This window comes from Conger conger, chromosome 4, assembly GCF_963514075.1.
Source record: "Conger conger chromosome 4, fConCon1.1, whole genome shotgun sequence".
Lineage (NCBI taxonomy): Eukaryota > Metazoa > Chordata > Actinopteri > Anguilliformes > Congridae > Conger > Conger conger.
Window position 1 is genome coordinate 40,253,287 of NC_083763.1, and position 23,913 is coordinate 40,277,199.

At 40.2% G+C, this 23,913-nt stretch overlaps 1 protein-coding gene across 2 annotated transcripts in view; it reads right to left on the reverse strand.

The window, feature by feature from the left end:
- Positions 1-9,661: 9,661 nt before the first annotated feature.
- LOC133125740 (far upstream element-binding protein 1-like) overlaps positions 9,662-23,913 on the reverse strand; it is a 36,943-nt gene continuing 22,691 nt past the window's right edge. For both annotated transcript variants that reach the window (XM_061237303.1, XM_061237304.1), the window contains 11 exons: positions 22,370-22,471; positions 20,483-20,585; positions 20,128-20,364; positions 19,888-20,048; positions 19,632-19,780; positions 19,465-19,541; positions 18,863-18,988; positions 14,071-14,145; positions 12,216-12,287; positions 10,246-10,406; positions 9,662-9,987 (listed from right to left, as the gene is read on the reverse strand). In XM_061237303.1, coding sequence (XP_061093287.1) covers positions 9,979-9,987; positions 10,246-10,406; positions 12,216-12,287; positions 14,071-14,145; positions 18,863-18,988; positions 19,465-19,541; positions 19,632-19,780; positions 19,888-20,048; positions 20,128-20,364; positions 20,483-20,585; positions 22,370-22,471 — 1,272 coding nt within the window. In that variant the 3' untranslated portion in view covers positions 9,662-9,978. The remainder of the gene's footprint in view (positions 9,988-10,245; positions 10,407-12,215; positions 12,288-14,070; positions 14,146-18,862; positions 18,989-19,464; positions 19,542-19,631; positions 19,781-19,887; positions 20,049-20,127; positions 20,365-20,482; positions 20,586-22,369; positions 22,472-23,913) is intronic.

A 23,913-nucleotide genomic window follows, 5' to 3' on the forward strand; every position in this document is an offset into this window, starting at 1 on the left:
CATGTATCAAATTAAGTAGGGCTGTAGGTTTATGAACACATTGCCACAAATCGATGACCACCGCAGCAGCATGCTCCGACGTGGGGCCGTAGGCACCCTCCAGCTCCTCCCCAATGCGGCCATAATCCCATCTAGCAGACCTAGGGTTCCACAAAACAAAACTTAAGCTGGACAGTCTTTTCTGACCAGTAATTTGCTATTGCATAGGTCTCAAAACGGTGTATGAATTCCTTCCATGAGGTGGTGCCATCATACTGACCAGGCCGTAAGGGGGGGGATTCGTTCCCGATGATCAGAGTCGTCCCCACTGGAAAAATTATCATTATCGGATCCAATTATCGCCCAGGTTTATCGGTTTTAGATTGGCCAGCCCCAATCTAGATGACACAAATGAAGCACACCACCCTGTACGCATAAAAAGTTAATTCAGGGTTCAGACACATTCTCCATTTTAAAACTCCATACTTTCAAAATGCAATGGTTTCATTTGTAGCCTGTTACATTCTGACTATGTATATGGTAGCCCATCCATCCATCCATTATCTTTACCCGCTTATCCTGAGCAGGGTCGCAGGGGGGCTGGAGCCTATCCCAGCATACATTGGGCAAAAGGCAGGAATACACCCTGGACAGGTCGCCAGTCCATCGCAGGGCACACACACCATTCACTCACACACTCATACCTATGGGCAATTTAGACTCAGCCTAACCTGCATGTCTTTGGACTGTGGGAGGAAACTGGAGTACCTGGAGGAAACCAACGCAAGCAGGAGGAGAACATGCAAACTCCGCACAGAGGCCCCGGCCGACGGGGATTCGAACCCAGGACCTCCTTGCCGTGAGGCAGCAGTGCTACCCACTGCACCATCCGTGCCGCCTATGGTAGCCCATTTATATATATTATGTTGGAAAATAATCACTAGGAAACCAGATCCCTTATTTTTATATTTTGCTAAAAATACCTATAAAGGATTAACATGGTTGAATGTGACACTTTCCAGTTGTCTTTAAGGCAACAAAAAAAACAAATGTGCATTTTTTAAAAATGTATTTATTGAAATGTATTAGAATTTCACACTATAAAAGATAACTGTCAATTAGCTATGATTGACAGGCCGTGTTGCCACTTTCCTTAGTACATCAATTAACGCTAGCTAAGGTAACAACGCTGGCTTATCAAACAATATTTTTTGCTAGCTAGCTAGCCAAGTTCAGATAAAAGCACAACTATTAAGGTCCTCATGAAAGCAAACTAGCTAGGTAAATGAATATAACCAGAAATAGTCAAATAGTCCTAAAGGCACTGTAATTTAAGTGAACCTAACGTTTTTCAAATATTTGTATAGCCTTTCCTGTAAGCCAGCATCATGAACTGTGTGGATAGGGGAGTGGTTATCACGCATTTTCCGGTTGCAAATAAGAATAGAAAAAATTCTACAGGTCCTTGGAGCATCTGTTAAGATAGTACGTGCTGGTGTTAATGATGATGTCCAAGATATTTAAAAAATAAAACAATGTACTGCCACCCCAAATGGATCTTTGTTTCCTTTTAAGGGGTATATGTATCATTTATAATTTGTCATTTTAAGGGATTTGTATTTCATAGTGAATTGGCAAAAGACTGCAGCTTCAAGGAAGCTTATACAAACCACCAACACCAAGCCCAGACAAGTTCAACACATATTTTAATCAAGCTACAATGCTGAAAGTTAAATGTAAATGTAAATGTAAATATATAACAGCAACTTGAGAGACCTGATGTCAATTGATGTTGCTTCATCGGTACCTAAACTTTAATCAGAAGATCATGGACCGACCGGGAGGGTGGCTGACAAATTCATTCCCAACCATCAGCAGTGTTTATAATGTCTGATTTGGACCACAAACCAACCTGTAAAAATAAACTACACTCTGGTCAGAAACTGGGCATCTGGCTGCGGTAGGCCAACTGCATGCTGCGTTTAGCTGTACACCAAACTTCCACAAAATCGTTAGAAAATGGTGTCAAATAGCCTAATGTCTGTCATTATATTGATGGCCATGAATGGGCTTGGGTGGTTAAATAACCAAAACAGGTGAATCAAATTGACTATTTATGCTTCCAAAGTAAAACGTTGTCGACAATGGCTACTCCAAACAATATTAAAAAAAGACCACATTTTTGTGCTAAATTTAGAAAACGGAATTGAGGCAATAGGCAAAACACATTTTTCCATTGTTTTTTTTCTCATAATTATCCAGACCTGAGAATTTACCAAAATCAAATTCCACTTTTCAATTCTGCTTCGGAACCCTGTTCATTCTATTCCTTTATAGCTTTAAAAGAAAAAAGCAGATTCTGCAAAGCCAGCACATCACTTAGGAACAATGGACTGCCCCCTTGTAGTTGACCAGGGGCCTGTATCACAAAGCAGGATAAGTTTCTTAGCTGGATAACTGCAGTGAGAAAAACCTGGAACCCTCCCAAATCTGGGCCATGGACTGAAGTAATGGTGACTACTTTTATTTTTCCACTTGGGGTGTGTGCTCACTCCAGCTTGTTAAATATAATTCTTCATACCTGCCTGTGTCCATCTCGTCTGTCCTCTCAGGGGTGGCATTATGTCCACGTTGTGTCTCCCCATTCTTTCCTCGACAGGTGGCCAATAACAATCCCATTTGCTGTCCCACCACTCAATCATCACTCCACCAATCACATCCCTCCGCCCCAAGATAAAAGCCGTTTCCTGCTCTCTCATGCCTCTCTCTGAGCTCTGACCGCATCAATGTTACAATGTAATGTGTAAAAAAATAAAAATAAAATTTCTCCAAACTTGTGCACGTGTGGTTGTCGGTGTGTAGTCAAGAGAGGCCTTTATACACCATGGCTATATGTAGGTGGAATTTATGTATTAGACTCATTAGGAAAGGGGTGGTTGCCAACTGTGTAATTAATGTTAGTCAGATTGACTTAACCAACAAACAAAAGCCTGCCAGCCTATCTTTGTTTCTAGCTTGGTTTTGTTCCGTTTTATTTCATTTATTTGGCAACATCCATGTCCCTTGGCCTTGTGACGTTAATGTGTTCTTTGTTCTTTAAATACTTTTGTAAATAGCACTTGCACTTCGGTATAATATACACCTATTTGGTATATTTAATTCTTGTCTGGCCCTCATTTACACTCAACACCCATCCAAAATAAATGTTACGCACTCCCTCCTACCCCTAGACACCTGAGGGACGCAACAGGTGAGTCACAGCGTGAGAAAGTCACATCTAGAAATTTAACGGCAATGGTGATATTGTCATGATTTCTAACAAAATATATTTCAAAGCTTGTTTGTTGAATGGTTCTAGTGGGTTAATGTGGTTTTACTTGCCTGCTTTCAACATGACATCCAGTAGGAAAAGTGAGACATTCATTGCATTGGATGCCTCAACTGAGTTTGTAATAGTTGACCGATTCAAGGCCCTAGTGTTGGCATTTCAGGCTGCTAAAGGGGACTGCCCCACCTTCCATACAATCCTTGATCACTCCCTACTCCCCAGCTAGACCACTCTGGTCTGCCAGCTCTGGTCGCCTTATGGTTCCCTCTCTACGAGCACCTGGCGGTCGAGCTGTATGTTCACGCCTGTTTTCCGTTCTCGTTCCTCAGTGGTGGAATGACTTGCCTACCACTGTCAGAACAGCAGAATCCCCACCCCTATTTCGACGCAGACTAAAAAGACACCTTTTCAAACACTACCTTAGTCCTCCCTCCTGATTTCCCTCCCCCCTCTTTCTGAAATCCCTAATACCTCTCGTCTAACCATCCCCCCAAAGAAAATAAATTGCACTTATGACTATACGTTTAGAACAGCATTTCATAGCCGCAGTGGCGCAACAGGCTAAGACGCAGCAGACCTGCGGTTGCAGTTTGCTGCAGTTGCACACCGGGGACCGGGGTTCGATTCTCGGTCCTGCCAAAAAGCCAAGTTTGGCCGGCTCACGTGGGGCAGCCATAATTGGCTCGCTGCTCCAGCGGGAGGGACTTGGCAGGGTTATTAGATCGCCGCACAATAAGCACCTCGGGCGCCTCGGAATCACGGCAACGGGCACGAGACGAGACGGCTTGAAGAAGGCGTGTCGCTCTCATTCGGGCCGCCGAGGGACGGGGTACGGGCGGTACATCTAATACGACTACCTCCAATTGAATCAGACGAGGTACAATTGGCTACCAAATTGGGAGAAAAAGGGAAAAAATCCGAAAAAAAAAATTAATAAAAAAAAAAAAAACAGCAGCATTTCATGTGTATTTTAATAGATATGGATGTGATGCTTGTGGAAGAACCTATGCACTTGTAAATCGCTTTGGATTAAAAGCGTCTGCCAAATGACTAAAATGTAAATGTAAAAAATGTAATGCATCTAAAGTTAGCCAAGCCTTACTGAAATGTATGAGCCATTCCACATACAGTTGTGTTCAAATAAATAGTATGTTAAAAAAAGTGAATAAAATGCAAATATTTTTTAATAGCTTTCAGTTCAATATTTCAAATGTAATGGAAACACTACACATTCAATTCAAAATCAAAGCATTAGCAAATTTTATCAAGTCTGCTTTATTCTTGTACAGGAAGCAAAGAAAAGGAATATTAATCTGTTCAAAAAATTGCACTGTGTTGACATTTTTCTCTTCAAACTCTCTTAATGAAATGACATTGTTTGGAACAGCCCATTTTACTTACCAATTCAGAAGGAAATATTTTATAACAGTATGTGAAACATTTGCTTCCCCTCTTCCTTAATAAAGGACAATTAATGACATTTTTTCACAGAATGAATTAATTCTCTAATTAAACTCCACACTACTATTATTTTGAACACGCTCCTTTCAATGAATGAGTAAATTACTCGGAACAAGCAGCGTTCATGATATGACAGTTGGGTCTTGTTTTTCTATTACACTACTACATCCACAAGTAAAGAATTTGCCATGCAGAAATATTACTACTACAAATAAGCATTTCATCAGGTCACAGATGTTGTACTGCTATTTTCTTGAACACAACTATGCCTCTGGTCCAAAAAAACTCCCATAGGTTTTCAATTGGTTCGAGATCTGGTGAATGTGAAGGCTATAGCATGACTCACATCAGGACAGAAAGGTTTGTTGTTGGATCAAGGTGATCACCCAGAGTATGTTGATTTGCAGTGACCCTTACCTTTAAGGGGACAGCTGGACCCAAACTACGCCCAATCAGCATAAAGAAGCCACAGGACCCCCTCATTGTAGGGGTCAAGCATTAAGGTCTGAACCATTCTCTTGGTGTATACCACACATGTACTCACCCACTTTTTGAGAATATATCACGTTTTTTCTGCATCTCTGTAGACCAGTGTCTATGGTTTCAGCACCACTCAACTCCAAAATTAGCATTCATCTTTGTAATGTGGGGTTTTATGCAGTGCAGTCCTACTGTAATATTCCCGCTCCACACATTTGCCGATGGGACTATTCTTTGACAGTCCGACCATGTCTTTCATTCACATTCTCAGTCACGTGAGGAAGAGTATATATCACACTAATCCATGCACTTTAAATCACAATTTCAGACCCCAATTACTGATGTCTTCCCCAAAGATCTAAATGCAAATGTTACTTTAGTCACTGTTCCCATTGAAACACTGGCTAGTTGAGCAGTCTAGTTGACATGACAGCCTGCTTTTATATGACAACGGCATTTAACTCAACTCTTCATTCACAACTCCAAACAATGTCTGGGGAACACCAGGCACTGCTCATCACCTGGCTAATACCATCCCTACGATGAAGCATGATGGTGGCAGCATCATGCTATGGGGGTGCTTCAGCAGCTGGGACAGGGAGACTGGTCAGAATGGAAGGAAAAATGAATGCAACCAAATGCAGAGATGTCCTTGAAGAAAAATCCAGATGTTCAACGCTTGTTGAGACTTACCCAAGAAGACTAGAAGCTGAAATTGCTGCCAAAGGGGCTTCTGTACTGAATTAAGGCTCTGAATATTGTATGAATGAGAGATTTCAGTTTTTGATTTTTAATACATTTGCAAAGATGTCTACAAATGTCTACATGGCAATTTCATGAAATCTACAACACAAAGGGCACAAAAAGGGAAGTGGTCCAAATACTTTCTGAAGCCACTGTGCATTAAGGCCAGGATGAGACATGATATTTGCAGCTAACGTTAGTCATCCCTAGTCACTTTAGCAGGCATACGTAGTTTTATGCACTTATTAGCCGCAGCGTTTCGTTATTAGCTAGGAAGCTTACACTTAAATTTAATTGAATATTTAGAAATCCAATTCTTCTTCGCCGCCAGCTCTGAAAATGCAATGACTACTGGGAATGAAAAGTGTGCACTGAAAGCAAACTTTACAACGAGAACTTCCACTGAAATTGACTTTGCCACTTTTGTACCCGAGTTTGGGATGCACTTGATCATATGACTTAACTTCCACGCTTGATTCATGCACTACCTAGACCACAAGTCTGCAATTTGAGACACAGCCATAATATACTTGGTTGAACAAATACACACACAGAATGCCGTACTTGCTCACCCCTAATAACTAGTGTCACGATCATATTCAAACTCCCATTACAGAACCCATCATTTGTGAATAAAGCACCATTTGATCTTCCACCAGTTTCTTCAGGCCTTGCCTTCTCTGAAACAATAAGCAGCACTGTAGATGGTGCAGATCTTAGTTTTCAGCAAGTCATGAACATTACACGTTGCAAGCACTTTAAAAAGAAAGCATGAAAGCATGCAAATTGTAGCTCTGCAATTGCATTGACAAGGTCTGAATGCCACATTTGTCAGCAATAAATCATTTATTTCTGAACAACAAGGGCCGTAATGCTGAACAGTTCGTATTACAAAAAATGATCTGAAAACAATTAACAATTTTCTCTTCATGCATGCTCATCCTGCCCACATTTTCCTGTAATAAGCTAACACTTTTGCTTTCAAAGTCCCCCCCCCCCCCTATATTCACTAGGAACACTTTTCTGGACGTGCATATGTCCACTATATGCAGCAAATGAACGTACCATAATTAAAACTTGCAAGTTGAGACATGATTTTACCGTTACGGAGAACTTAATCTATCAAATTTAAGAAATCAAAGTGTCACTTTAAGCAAAGAAAGAAAATCTAATTTAAAAAATGTAAAGATTGAAGCACTAAAGTCTACCAGCAGGAAAGTATTTCCTGCATCTAAAATTAATCAACTGATGCATTTAATACTGAGCACACCAAGCATTAAACTATTAATAGAATTTCAGACAAGATCAACAAAAAAGAACAGGAATTTTGCAACCACAGCAGTTCCTCAAATTTACCTTATAATTGGAGCCCTTGAATGGTCTACGTTCACCAGTGGAATAGACTCAAAGGATTCCTCCTTAGGGACAAACTATCTCGGGCCTGATTCTATGAACTAAGCTTGCAGCATCTTCAACACTGTGTGTGAAAATGAAGGCAGCATTTATACATGTTGTCGACACTACAGAAAAGGGGCATTGCAATGTTCACTCTCACATAGCATTTTTACAAACTGTATTCTGTTCTTTTGCCATGTGCCATTAGTTATTACCGTTTCCTAAGTACCAAAATCCTGAAACTGCATGCAGTAACTGAAAGTAGCATGTAGGACAGAAATCAAGCAATGCTTTAATTTTACGCACCATGGTCATAAAAGTATAAACACTTCTTGGTTGTTATATACTACTATAAAACAGCTTATCTACACAAAAAATGTAAAAATATACTTGTATACATCTAGAATCTGTGACAAGCAACGAATTTCCCTCTGAAAAGAACAATGCCATGCACATCACTAATGTTCAATACAAAATAAAGCTTATAATCATGAAGGCTGTTGTTTTCTAGGTGCTTTTAAGTCAAATGACAGTCTGAACAGAGAAGGCTGAGGTGATTGTAATCACTATTGAAAGTTTCTCCTAAACAAATATACTACATTTGCAGTAACTACAAGGGCAAACGGAAACAAAATCATCAATCAAACACTGGTGTCCTTAGGTAATGCTTACCTGTGTTACTGCAGCAGAACCTAAGGTGCAAGGTCAGGGGGACACTGCAAAGATTAAATATTCCACTGTTTGCCATCATAACAATTCAGTCATTCATTTAGGAATTCAACAGCCTCCGGTATTATTAATTCTGAAACAATGGCAAGTGAGACATGAAATTAACATCTTAATTGTCTACACTTTCCAGAGCTCTTTAGGAAAGCCATTTTTTAATCTGCATGTTGAAACATGACATTGATAGCAACAGGATTTGAATTAACTTCAGTTGTTATCGGAACCCTAAACTTTTTTTTAATTCTATGGAAGCTCAGTTATTAGGATTTTATTCTTTATGTAAATTATAATATTTCAAGCAAACAGCAAATGAGCACATTTCTTGAGGAAATTCCTGCAAAGCTGCACATGCTGTCATTCTGAAAATGTATACGCTTGCATTTGGGTGGACTCACACTTAAAAATGTAAAGGTCCAAAAGGGCATTCCTAAAAAAGAACAGTGGTCTCAGAAATCAAACTGCAACGCCATTTGTGCCATTTGGTTTTAACAGCCTGAATGCACTTCTCACCAATTATTATATAGTATTATTTAATATATATGACCGAAAAATCCATAATTCCAATAGTTGTTACTTCCAATTTAAAGAGAGGAGTAACACTGAGAAACTGGAACACGCCTTACTTTCATACTTACCTATACTGGCGATTCCACTTAATGCATATTTACTTTCTCACAGAACATTCTGCATTTTCAATCTCTCAAAACAATACATTGAAAGATAAACAATAATGAATTTGGTAATATTCACAGATTTGTACTTACAGTGAAAATTCCCCTTGAAGGTACAAATGAGGGGTGATGTTCAGCAAAGGCTTCCTCACCCCTACAAACCTACACACCTAAACTGAATGCACTTTAACAGACAATAGCAAAACAAATCCATCTTTTTTTCCATCGTAGTTAAGGTAAAATAGAAGCCAGCAAAGATGTACACGAGAACAATAGGTTTAAAAACACTAATTGAAAACATAAAGCACTTTTGCAAGAAAAATTAGTAAAACTATCAGAGCATGTTTAACGTTACCTGTGCTGCAAAAAAGCATCATATCAACGGATATAAAAATGTCACAAGCAAAAATAAAAGCACCCTTTCGCTTACCACTTTTCTAAACTTGCCTGTGAGGGGAAGAAGTTCTCTTATTATCAACAATACAGACTCTCTCTTATCAGAAACCGAGCATCATCAGAATTAAAATTTTCAATAGCTAGCACATGTATTATATTCCTTGCAATGCTAAACCATTCTTGACTGTCACATTTCATAATATCTAAAATCACGGATACAGCCAGAAGAACAGACATGAGGAAACATACTATGCCCATTAACCAAGACTTTCATTAGTTTCTTTGCTTTTCAAAATAACATCTGAAGCACACGTGTTTTTAAATAAAACTACGGAGCCATGTAGATCACGAAGAGCGAGAGACTGCATAATTCAGCCAGTGGACTCAGTCCCCACCTACATTTTAAGCACTTAACCTACAAGGACACTTGCAAGATATCTTATGCATTTTACCCACCTCACAATTACCGAACTTACCAACACAGATTTCATTGTTTTATTGCAAAACACAAAACAGGATTAAAAAAAAACAACAGATGATTTACATGAAAATTATGACAGTTCAAACATGAGCATTGATCAAATGAATGAAATACAGGTGATGGAATGTCCAGATCTATTCACTACACTAAAAACAAACCATTCTGTACAAGCAAAGATTGCCTTGTGGGCTTGTGTGATCTGCATTTGAACATTTGTTTTAAACCAAAGAAATTAAGATCTTCATCAAGGCTTCTGCATCCAACATTTAACAAAGGTTTTTCGACAACGAGGCAAATACTCTATTGTCCACTTCACATTACTGGCCCTGTGCAGAAGAAATACATAAATACATATAAGGTTAAAAATAAGAACAGAAATATTATTTCAGAAAAAAAAAATGCTGGCAGGGGAAAAGAAATGTTAGTGAGGTGTTGCACCTATCCCACTCAGCTACACCTGAAGAGGGAAAAGTTTAGCACAGAACAAGTACTTGCCAGTTCATGCATCAAGGGTTAAAACGGAGATTCTAAAGGCAATACTAGCCAAATACTAAGGAAAGGACAAGAAACTCTCAGTGGAGTACCTGCTGTGGTTGCGGGGCTGGGGTGTGGGCAGGCACACCTTGTGGGCTGCCCTGGCCATAGTAAGAAGCCTGCTGTCTGTAGTACTCAGCCCAGGCTGCACTGTAGTCTGCACCTCCTGTCTGGGGAGCAGGAGACGCCATGGCTTGAGGCGCTGCTTGACCTAGAAAAGGTACAACGGAATCAGAACCAAGATCAAAGGGATACTTTCACCAGTGCCCAGCAGAACAGTTCAGCCCAGTCAGAAACAACATTGGGTGTCAGTTTACAATGTCAAATAAAAGAGTCATGTTTGATATTTGGTTGCATATCCTTTGCCTGTCATGTCGGTGACCCATCAACATATCAACATAATCAGAGTCTGGATATCATATTTTCAGGTTGTCCTACAAGCCATACTAAAACTCTTTGCATTTGAATGGATCTCTTTGGGGTGGGACTAGATTCATCTCTAAATTATGCTGATACAGTACGGAACACATTTGTTGGCTAAATGGCTTTAAGTCATCAAGGGTCCAAGGTATCAAACAAGCCTCAAACCACTGTGCTGCTGTACGATATTGCAGGAAAAGAATATATTAAAAAAAGAAAAATACATAAAAACTCTCAATGGTCAATCACTGAAGTTGTCGGGCATTTTGCCAAACTCTGCTTCCAAGGTGAGGTTGCTGAAGACAGTTTAATGTCAGAAGTCATACACTATGGCAAGATTGAGCACAGCAACAAGACGCAAGGTAGTTATACTGCATCAGCAAGGTCTCTCCCAGGCAGACAGGGGTTTCCAGATGTGCTGTCCTAGCTCTGATGAAGAAGCACAAAGAAACGTGCAACGTTGAGGACCGTAGATGCAGTGGTCGGCCAAGGAAACTTAGTGCAGCAGATGACACATCTTGCTTGCCTCCCTTCGCAATCGGAAGATATCCAGCAGTGCCGTCAGCTCAGAATTGACAGAAACCAGGGGAACCCAGGTACACCCATCTACTGTGCGGAGAAGTGGTCTGTCTGGTCAGAAGTGGTCTTCATGGAAGAATTGCGGCCAAAAAGCCATACCTCCGACATGGAAACAAGGCCAAGCGACTCTATGCACTATGCACGAAAACACAGAAACTGTGTTTGAAATATTTGGCTTTAGCAGAAGGCAGTTTGTTCGCTGAAGGCCTGGAGAGCGGTACAAGAATGAGTGTCTGCAGGCAAGAAACAGTGAAGCATGGTGGAGGTTTCTTGCAAGTTTGGGGCTGTATTTCTGGAAATGGGGATTGGGGATGGTCAGAATTGAGCCCATTGTCTCCTCAATGCTGAGAAGTACAGGCAGATACTTATCCATCATGCAATACCATCAGGGAGGGATCTGATTGGCCCCAAATGTATTCTGCAGCAGGACAATGACCCCAAACATACAGCCAATATCATTAAAAACTATCTTCAGCGTAAAGAAGAACAAGGAGTCCTGGAAGTGATGGTATGGCCCCAACAGAGCCCTGATCTCAACATCGAGTCTGGGATTACATGAAGAGACGGAAGCATTTGAGGCTGCCTAAATCCACATGCTTGGAACAACCTACCTGCCGAGTTCCACCAAAAATTGTGTCCAAGTATACCTAGAAAAATTGATGCTGTTTTGAAGGCAAAGGGTGGTCACACCAAATATTGATTTGATTTTGATTTTTCTTCTGTTCATTCACTTCTGTTCATGCATTTTGTTAATTGATAAAAATAAACTATCAACATTTCTATTTTTGAAAGCACTTATTTTTCAGCATTTTTTTCCACACCTGCCTAAAACGTCTGCACAGTAGATACAACACTTGTACATTCATATATTATTAAACTTGATTTGATTGACAACTAGCTAACAAATTAAATACATTTTATTTAATTATAAGTCCCCAACTTGGCTATTACTGTGAATGACAACACTAACTGCCATTTGGCCTGTCTGAAAAAAAGGTTATACAGCTCCATTTTTCCATACCTTGTTTTTTGTAATACTCCTCCCAAGCCTTTGTATAGTCTTGTGGCTGCTGCGGCTGTTGCCCTTGTTGTCCTGAAAAGCAAAGTTCACCCATGTTTTTCTTATCATTCATTTATCTATTTCAGGCAGAATTTCAAACTTAACATTACATCCCTGTAACATAGTACATTTATCACTAGTATCATTTTACAGCAGTTTCACGTAGAACATAACAGGGCAAAATGGAGGTTTAGAATGTTTAGAATATTCAAATATTTGAATCACAATATTAATGTTGTTTCCCGGAAACCATCTTTTTGGTTGGCCTCCATAATAACAGAACTTATTTTGTAAAGAAACCACAGGTAAACAAATGCTATAGCGACCCTGTAATGCCATTTCCCTGGACCAAAAAAATAAGTCTCAAGTTGATTTCCAAGTCACTGAGATCAGGTCAAGTCAATTTACAAGTCCCTAATATCAGGTGTCAAGTCCTCAAGTCAAACGTAGGGTGTTTTATGCCAATTTAACACATTTGGGTTTTTTTGGGTTTTTTTAAGAATAAAAGGCAAGGGTCATGAGACTAATTATACTGGAGTTCATTTGTAGCGGTGTAAATAGCTGGACTGTGTGGCAATAGCTACTCACACCAACGCCGCCCAATGACTGAAGTAAAAACAGCTGTTCTGGGGTTTACTCGGCACAGGAGTGAGGCTTACTCAGTTCGCCAGCTTTGTGAAAGAGCCGCCTGGCTGTAATCTAAGCTTATGCTTAGTATGTTTTATGTAGGGTGCAGTGCACTGTGCGTCATGCTCTGAGCAACCCATGACTGTCCTCAGAAAGACATTCACCTAAGAAATCATCTGTAATGTAACCGATCCTCTTTCAAAATATTTAAATTGCCATTGCGCAATACAAAAAGAGTTGTAATATATGAAATTATAGGTATTAATTTTAGTTTCATAAAACAAGTAAATTAAATGTTTATAATTCAATGGAGAAATATTACTGAAGAATGTATATAATTTGAACCATGGAGAGACTTTAATACCATATGTGAAACCATACACTGACAGCATTTGATTAACTATCAGGGGGAAAGAGGGGGGTAATTAATTAAGGTGCCTGCTAATCCCTGCTTCCTAGACGTGATCGTTTGCCCACTGGGCCAACATAATTGCAAACAGCAGTCCCTTTTTCCATAACTTCTCCAAACTTCAAATTTTGTATAGCTATAAATAATGATTTTCAGAGCCGGAGCTGCCAGGATTGCGAAAATCCCGGGACTCATGTTGAGTAGAACTGACGTTATTTTGTGAGTAGCATGATATCTCCAATTAGAACGAAGTATTTGTATTTTCCCGGCCATCAAAACATTTGATTGGCCCTCATGAAGCTTGTGCGTATTTCGCACTGGAAATGAAGAATACTTGGGAAAAGGGAAAAAATTTAAATAAAATAAAAAAGAACAATAAATATAAGAGATGCATCCCACATAAATGTTGAGAAAACATGCAAACAGGTCTCGAGTCATCCAGCTCAAAACCAAGTCATAGATGTCAAGTCTCAAGTATTTCTTATTTTTGGCAAGTCAAATCTAAAGTCATCAAATTTGTGACTTGAGTCACACTCAAGTCCAAGTCACATGAGTCGAGTCCACAACTCGAACAAATGTGAAAACAACAAAAATCCACAATGAATCAAAACAGTACACGTAAACACATCCATGGTTGACAACTATGAGCTGTAAATTGTTAACACAATACACATTTATGACATTCTGCATCATCAATTCTAAGAAACAGTTCAGTCCTCCGTCTAGTCAATAGGAAATCAAACCAAGTCAGTCAAATTGAAGTTCCCTAAAAATGTATACCCATTTTCTTGTAATATTCTTCCCAGGCCTTGGTGTAATCAGCCTGTCCACTCTGACCCGGAGTCTGCTGGTCACCTGAGAAAAAAATGGCACAACTGAAATGAGAAAGTCTAAATAAGAAATAATAATACTAATAATACAAATAATAAACATGAGCGCTAGGCCCATTTTGATGTCAACACCATTATATCTGCTCAACAGGAAAGTGAAACATCCTCTGTTCAAAGCAAAATAAAAGACTTCGACAAATAAAATGCAAACACATTCTTAAATGACTGCGAGCACTATATAATTTGTTATTTCAGTGACATGAAATAATGTGACGCTAACAAGGAATTATAACTTTCAGGGATTTAAGACTCATATTGTTTTGATACATGTTGTCCACATTCAGCGACCACTTTTAGGCATTTCTTAGACATAGACTTTGAGATGTTGTGTGTTCAGAGATGCTCTTCTCTGCATACTACTGTTCTGACGTGTGGTTACTTGAATTAGTGTCATCCTATCAGCTGGAACTAGTCTGGCCATTACACCTCTCATTAAGAAGGTATTTTTGCCCACGGAATTGCAACTCATTGGATGTTTTTGACTGAATGAACTCATAAAGACCAGAATTATAACAGACTTATATTTAGTGTCTTCACATTTCATTTGGCGCTTCTGCTTCGGGAGATCTGCCGGGCAGACAAAATTGCATATATTTTTTGTTTTTCCCCACAGTAACAACTTCTTGATCGCACAACCACCAGCAGATGGCAAATGTGAGCACTCGAATCCAGAGGTGTCTGAAATACTTGCAATATTCTGACAGTAGGGGGAGCAGAGAATCATATGCCTAATATGTTTCAAGAACAGTCCACAAACTCAGTCGATAGATAGGGCCACCTAAAAAAATTTTTTTTAAACGGGCCGACCGTAAAGTTGGATTAAAAAATGAAAATCAATTAAAAAATAAAACAATAAATCCGACTGCATCGCAAGGTGATGTCAAACAGCAGAATCTGCAAAATATCATTGTGCAGTTTGTCAATCGTTGTCAAATGGGACTAAGTTTGAGGTGAGTGAATTATTCATTTTAATAAAATACCAGCATATTTTATTAAAATAAAATACCAGCATAATATATTTTGCTAGTTAGTAAGATAATTGTTCTCATGTTATTGCGAAACCATGACTTTTGCACGTCTGTTTCTCGACATATATCCGTAGACGAGCAGCTAGTTAGAGAAGGCAAGAGTAGGCAAATTCAACTTTTCAAATGGGTTCTCTGTTGACCTCTCATCAACAAGGCTTTTCCGTCCACAGAACTTCAACTCACTGGATGTTTTTAGTTTTTCGCACCATTCTGAGTAAACTCGAGAGACTGTTGTGTGTGAAAATCCCAGGAGATCAGCATTACAGTACTCAAACCAGCCCATCTGGCACCGACAATCATGCCAGTTGAAATCACTGATCACCTTTTTTTCCCCCATTCTGATGGTTGAACATGAAGTGCAGCTCCTGACCTGCATGATTTCATGAATTTCACTGCTGCTACATGATTGGCTGATTAGATAATCGCATGAACACGTAGGTGTACATTCAGTCAGGTCCATAAATATTGCCATCGACACAATTCTCATCTTTTTGGCTCTATACACCACCACAATGGATTTGAAATGAAACAAACAAGATGTGCTTTAACTGCAGACTTTCAGGTTTAATTTGATGGTATTTACATCCAAATCAGGTGAACGGTGTAGGAATTACAACAGTTTGTATATGTGCCTCCCACTTTTTAAGGGACCAAAAGTAATGGGACAAACTAACAATCATAAATCAAACTTTCACTTTTTAATACTTGGTTGCAAATCCTTTGCAGTCAATTACAGCCTGAAGTCTGGAACGCATAGGCACCACCAGATGCTGGGTTTCATCCCTGGTGATGCTCTGACAGGGCTCTACTGCAACTGTCTTCAGTTCCTGCTTGTTCTTGGGGCATTTTCCCCTCAGCTTTGTCTTCAGCAAGTGAAATGCATGTTCAATCGGATTCAGGTCAGGTGATTGACTTGGCCATTGCATTTGGATCATGAGCGGTTACTTTCCTTCTCCATACTCTTGGCAGGCATTTATATAGCGCCTTTATCCAAAGTGATGTACAACTGATGCTTCTCCATTCACCCATTCATACACACACTCACACACTGACAGCAATTGGCTGCCATACAAGGCCCCAACCAGCTCATCAGGAGCATTTAGGGGTTAGGTGTCTTGCTCAGGGACACTTCGACACAGCCCAGGCGGGGGATTGAACCGGCAACCCTCCGACTGCCAGACGACTGCTCTCACTGCCTGAGCCATCTCTTCTCTTCCCATCATTCTGGTACAAGTTGATCTTTGTCTCATCTGTCCATAGGATGTTGTTCCAGAACTGTAAAGGCTTTTTTAGATGTTGTTTGGCAAACTAATCTGGTCTTCCTGTTTTTGCGGCTCACCAATGGTTTACATCTTGTGGTGAACCCTCTGTATTCACTCTGGTGAAGTCTTCTCTTGATTGTTGACTTTGACACACATACACCTACCTCCTGGAGAGTGTTCTTGATCTGGCCAACTGTTGTGAAGGGGTTTTTCTTCACCAGGGAAAGAATTCTTCTGTCATCCACCACAGTTGTTTTCCGTGGTCTTCCGGGTCTTTTGGTGTTGCTGAGCTCACAGGTGCGTTCGTTCTTTTTAAGAATGTTCCAAACAGTTGATTTGGCCACACCTAATGTTTTTGCCATCTCTCTGATGGGTCTGTTTTGATTTTTCAGCCTAATGATGGCTTGCTTCACTGATAGTGACAGCTCTTTGGATCTCATATTGAGAGTTGACAGCAACAGATTCCAAATGCAAATAGCACACTTGAAATTAACTCAAGACCTTTTATCTGCTCCTTGTAAATGAGATAATGAGGGAATAACAGCTGAGCAGCCAATTGTCCCATTACTTTTGGTCCCTTAAAAAGTTGGAGGCACATATACAAACTGTTGTAATTCCTACACCGTTCACCTGATTTGGATGTAAATACCATCAAATTAAACCTGAAAGTCTGCAGTTAAAGCACATCTTGTTCGTTTCATTTCAAATCCATTGTGGTGGTATATAGAGCCAAAGATGAGAATTGTGTCGATGTCCCAATATTTATGGACCTGACTGTATTTTCCAAATAAAGAGTGCAAGTATACATTGAAATGTAATAGATTTTGCATAAATTCTTGCTTGTGATGTGGCGCATTTTGTTCATTCATGGACAGGAAAATTGTCTATAAGTTAGTGGAAAAAAAACGAATGTTTGAAAATGTTTTATCTGCTCCAAAATATTCTGAATAGATATTTTCAGGCGAACTTGTTGGAATTGAACTTGCATTTTCGAGTTGTGCGAGTCGGTTAGGATGAAGAGTAGGTTAGAAGCTAGGGTAACCTACTATTGCTCTACTAGTGAGTGGCAAATGTGATAGTTCTCCGCTCAATGGGACTTAGTTGTTACCTAAAACTGCCCTTCAATCCACTCATCTCCTTATCCTATTTTGAAATATGGGAGCGGAAGTTGAGAAAAGGGATACTTTTTCTTTCCCCGAGTTGCCTATTGGAACTAGCACTTCGCTTCAGCGCTTTTGCCCTGCTGTTCTAGAAATATTTTAGCAATTTTTGAAATTCTAATAGCGGTAGGTTATGACATATAATTTGCCTACATGAAAAGGTAACATATTTAAACAAATCAGTAATCAATTGGCTCATCGCAGTTGTTTAACATGTTTCAGTTTGTCCATTTTTTTTTTTTTTTTTTTTACAATTAAACTTATAAAATACTGGTTTGTCACGTTGTCATTTGCTTTAGCCAACTTTGAATGATCAATAACATGCACTACACAAGTCTCTAGTTATGTTCCTGTGGGGAAAATGAATCCATCACCTGCGTGGGCTCAACAGCTCACGACATGAGCCCTAAACCACTACGGATTAGGGATAATCTTGCTACACGACTCCTCGGCCTGTTACAGGCCGAAGTGCAATGCTGCTTCCCTCTTATGTCGAAGCCTCGCAAGCATTTTTACCTAGCTGGCGGCAATCTTGTCGCAGAGGCAAAACTTCAAATGAAACACAAAACCACTGTATATATACATAAATCTTGGTTCAGTGAATATTGAACACTTAGTGCCATCCATAATTATTTGGACAGTGGTACAATTTCTGTTCTTTTGGCTCTATACGCCACCACATTTGACTTTAAATATGAATTTGAATATGAGGTTAAAGGGCAGACTGTAACCTTTTAGCAGGTGATCGGTGTAGGAATTCCATCCCTTTCAGTACATTCTTAATGATGTTCCAAAAAGTTCATTTTGGTAAGCCTATTGTTTGGTCTGTCTCCGACAGTTCTTATTTCTCAGCCTCATAATGGCATAATTCTGGTCCACATGATGACAAATGCCAGTAACAGTCTCCAATCGGAAGCCTAGAATCAAGAATATATACTGACCGATTTCTTGTACCTACACTATGGAAGCGATTGAATACATTGGACTAATGAGAAACAGGTGAGAAGGCAACTGTCCAATTACTTTTGGTCCCCTAAAATAGGGAGACTATATAAAAAAGGGAAGCAATTTCAACAAGGATCACCTGATTAGATGTAAATTATAGGTGATAATTTGCACATTAACCAAATTCATTATGCTGGAGAACAGAGCCAAAAGAACAGAAATTGTACCACTGTCCAAATACTTATTTGTTAAATTCAGCCCAGTTGTACAAAAGACAGTTGCCTTGCCTTGCCCATTGACTTGTGTTGTGCCTGGCACTGCACTGGCAGGGGCAATTGGGGGCTGAGGTTGCTGCTGGTACTGAGAGTAATATGCAGCCCAGGCTGCTGCATTGGCATCTGCAGCTGCTTTACCTGCAAGATGAACACAGACGGTTCAATTACATTGCTACAGTTCCACATTTATAAAGAATTTATAGGACTTAAGACTATCTGCTTTTGAGCTTGTGTCTATGCAATTTCAAATTCAAGTCATCCAAACACTTTTATAACGTCACTACTTATTCTCAACAGTTTTTAAATTAAAACATGCCAAATAATGTTTTGTCTCCAGTGTTTACAAAGGGGAGGGTGGGGGTTGGCTATGCATGTTATTAAGCTTTTGCATTTTTAATAGAGCAGATATTTAATTTATGAAAATGTAAACAGTGGCCATCATTTCTTGAACAAAATTAGGCACATTGAGGGGGAACTTGCATTTTCCCAAAAAAAATAAAAATAAAAAGTTACACACGTTCTTAAGGCAAATTGTTGGAGCTTGAACTGAACAGAAATCTTTCTGACCTTTCGGTTCCCCTTAATGTGTGCATGGGTGGGAGGGGGGCACTCACCAGGATCTGGCTGTCCCTGCTGCCATTGAGGAAAGCCATTGCCCCAACCTTGTGGCTGGTAGGGTGCAGGTGGACCACTACAAAGAGATTCAGCATTATGTGTACCGTCCATAATTTGTGAGAGAGGATGCAAAACATCGTCCAAGGCTTGGGGGAAAATTACTTACTGAGGTCCAGGCGGACCGTGGTTATAGGGTCCAGGGTTGTATGGGCCCATTGGTGGAGGTGGTCCAGGAGGACCTGGAGGTCCATGGTGAGGTAGACCACCATGAGGGCCCGGGGGCCCATGGGGTCCGCCCATTGGACTGACTGGACCCTGGAAATCAAAATATCAACTTTAGCTTTATAAGTTTTACATTAATCATTAATCAATTCAAACCTGATGATCCCTGACTCAATGGAAAAGTTGTTCCAATGACTTACCCCAATTTTTTCTTCCACCAGCTGTCTGGCATAGTCAATCTGCTGGTGGGATCCTTGGATGGTGAAGATCTTTATGCTGGGATCAGCCCCAGGTGGAAGATTCCTCTGGAGCTCTATTCTAGCACCTGACTCCTGGCTAATGCTTTTAATGGTCTCACCACCTAAAGAGAATACACACCATGTTACAGTACAGTCTCCTATATTTCTGGATGGTTGGTGTGCTCTGGGAGAAACACAGACCTTTCCCAATGATGAGGCCTGTCTTCATGGCAGGGACAGTGAACGTGAACTCAGGCAGTCCTCCAGGTGGACCCATGTTCCAGTTGCCTTGACCCCTTCCTCTTCCCCTGCCTCCTGGCCCTGGAGGTCCGCCTGACTGCACACTCCTCAGAATGTCCGCTATGATGTCAGCGGCATGCTGAGATCGGTCCGGGGGACCCATGATTTGTGCCATCCTCTCAGGTGTGCTGCCATCATCTAGAACAAAGCGCTGCCTATTTAGGCTTGTAATCTTGCTCAATTTTGCATAAAATGGTTGTCTGTGGTGGCTTCCTTTCGGCAGTCTATTAGGTGTACAAGTAAGTTCAGTACACACCTGGCTTAAACTGAATCCTGACACCGGTATCATTTTGAATCTTCTTGATCATTTCACCATTCCTGCCAATCACTATTCCAACAGCAAACCTTGGGACAGGTACCTGAGGAGGAAGACAAAAAGCAATATTTCTTTATCCATTGAACTGAACTTTCAATGAATGAATGGATTTACATTCTCTCGGAATGCACAATACATTTCCTTTGTTTTTGCATTACACTAAATACATTTGGGGCTGAGATAAAAACATGAAAACGAGACAAGAGATCAGAATGTCAGCATTTATTTCCTGGTATTGACACCTAGATGTGTTAAACTACTTTGGTATCAGATCACCCCAATCTTTAGGTGAGCAAAAGTATTGTTTGTTTCAGGGGGGTTTTCCTTCAATCTCCTCTTCAGGAGGTGAAATGCATGCTCAATAGTTATGGTCTGGTGATTGAATTGGCCCGTCTAAAACCTTCCACTTTCCTCCCTAATGAAGTCCTTTGTTGTTGTGTTGGCAGTGTGTTTTGGGTCTTTGTCTCATTGCATGAATTTCCTTCACATTTCTCCTTAAGTTGCCAGACAGAATGTTTTTGTAGACTTCTGAATACATCCTGCCGCTACCATCATGAGTTACAACATTAATAAAGATTAGTAAGCCCACTTCAGAAGCAGACATGCAAGGCTAAACCATGACACTTCCTCAACTGTGCTTCACAGATGAGCTCTTATGTTTTGGATCATGAGCAGATGCCTTCTTTCTCCACACTTTGGCCCTTCCATTACTTTAGTAGAGATTAATCTTGGTCTCATCAGTCCATAAAACTTCTAGAACTTTGGTGGCTCATCTCTGTATGTCTTTACAAACTGTAATCTTGCCTTCCGATTCTAACTACTGATGAGCGGTTTGCATCTTGTAGTATAGCCTCTATATTGCTACTTTCTATTTCTTCTTCAAACAGTTGATTGAGATACCTTCACCCCTACCCTGTGGAGATTGTTTGTGATGTCACTAACTGATGTCTTGGGGTTTTTCTTCACAGCTCTCACAATGTTTCTGTCATCTACTGCTGTCATTTTCCTTGGCTGACCCGTTCGATGTCTGTTGCCCAGTACGCCAGCAGTTTCTCTTTTTCAGGACATTCCAAGTTGTAAAAGCTATCCACAATGCTTGTGCAATAGCTCGGATCAATTCTCTAATCTTCAAAACGGCTAGCTTTTCTCCCAAAGACAGCTCTCTGGTCTTCATGTTGGTTGATCTTTTCTATCACAAATGCAGTCTTAACAGGCAAAACCCAAGACTAATCAAGAGTAGACATTCAGAACTATTTCATATTAATCAATCAATATAACCGGACACATCTGGGCAACAAGAAACACCTGTCAGTCATATGTTCGAATACTTTTGCTCACGTAAATATTGGGTGGTCTGATAAACAACTTGGAATCTATGAGCGTTTGTAACAAATATGAATTAAAATACCAGGACATAAAAGCTGAAATTCGGATCTGTCATCTCATGTACATATTTTGACCTCAGTCTTCAGTGCATAGCAAAAACAAAGGAATTGACCTTGCTATTCCAATACTGTTGGAGGGTCCTGTATGTGTCCTTGGTCATTGCTGCAACATTGTCCTCAAGTTAATCACTAATCAGCGCTTGGCTGGAGACTTCTGCCAATTAAGACTTGATTTTCCACCTCTGACCACAGTACCCATTGCAGCAGTATGGCAGGATTTGATTCCAGACCATGAGTCTTCAGATATGAGCAGAAAAGGATGCACCACGAGCAGCACGGAACCATGCTCGACTTCTGCAAAAATTGCAAAATGCTGACTGGTGAAAATAAATGTATTTAATTTGGAATACGACTATTCTCCAGGCAACCATGTTTCACTTACATCTAAGCTGTCACCGTCACCTCCCATTCTTGATCCATACTCGTTTCGTTGTTCCCGGAATCCTTGATCACGGATGAGTTCCATTACCATCTCTTTAGCTTGCTGTAGAGAAATAAACAATGCATTTTGCAGATGCATTTAAATGAGGGGAGGAACCACTGTCAAAAACAGTGATTTTGGTTCCATGCGTCAATCTTGCTATTTTTTGATATTTTTCTTCTATAAGTAATATAGTTTCATAAAATGAACAAACTAAAGGAAAATAATCGTTATAAATAGTTAATTTAGATAATACACAGTCAAGTACACAAAGCATAAAATGCACTTATGACAGCATCTTTTATGATTAAATTTAAAAAGGACCTGCCCATGTTATATGTCTTCGTATAGAGCATTGGAGCGTTGACTTAGATTGAAAATCTATTGTTATTTTCTTTGTCCTCACTGAGAGGGAGGGGTAAATACATGCAGGGAAATTGAATGCATTTGTTTTCATTGGCTAGTATCTTGTAAATGTCCCTTCTGGCGTTAGTGATTGGTTTAAACACGTCACGTGATATGAATTGCACTTCCTGCAAAGCATTGACTGGAGAGAAGGTGATAGAGAAAGAAAAGTGTAGCAATTTTCAGAGCAAAAAATATGAGACCAGAACGCGAAAGCAATGAAGGCTAGACAGGCTTGTTAAAGAAAGAAAGCAGGCGAATGAAGGGAGCAAGGAGCAAACCAAGAAGTTAGAAGACGAAGTTGCCGGACCGTCACAGCTAAGTGCTTCACGGTACAAACTAGTGGAGAGACACTAATCAGTGAGTTGATCTGCCCAAATTGTCCAAAAGACAAATTAAAAGTGTCAATGGATGAAGTGAAACAAGGTTTTTGCAGTAGTGTAATGCTGGAGTGCGGACTGCAAAAACAAATACCGCCAAAGTATTTACACTTCATCTGGCCTCCAAGATCAAGAAAATGTTGCTTTTGACATCAACACCAGGATGGTGCTTTTAGCCCACAAACTGGGTCGGGGCTACAAATCATTGCTCAAAATAGGCAAGGACCTTGGCGTGCCAACACTGAAGCTAAACGCCAGAAAAATGATAGGAAAGTCTCCTTCGATGGAACCTGGCAAAAGCGAGGATTTACTTCCAATTACAGGGTAGGTGTGTGCGTCGACATTCTTACAGGCCTGGTGATTGTCTACGTGGTTTTAGCCTTGTACTGTCACACGTGTACTCAAAGAGAAGCAAAGGGTTGCCAACGGAATTTCAGAAGAGTTCCAGAAGTGGAAGAAAGCGCATTCTGAGAGCTGTGCAAGGAACTTCCAAGGCTCCAGTAAAGCCATGGAACAGGATGTAAATGATAAATGGTTGGAATTTATATAGCGCCTTTATCCAAAGCGCTGTACAATTGATGCCTCTCATTCACCCATTGATACACACACTCACACACCGACGGCGATTGGCTGCCATGCAAGGCGTCGACCAGCTCGTCAGGAGCATTTAGGGGTTAGATGTCTTGCTCAGGGACACTTCGACAGCCCGGGTGGGGGATC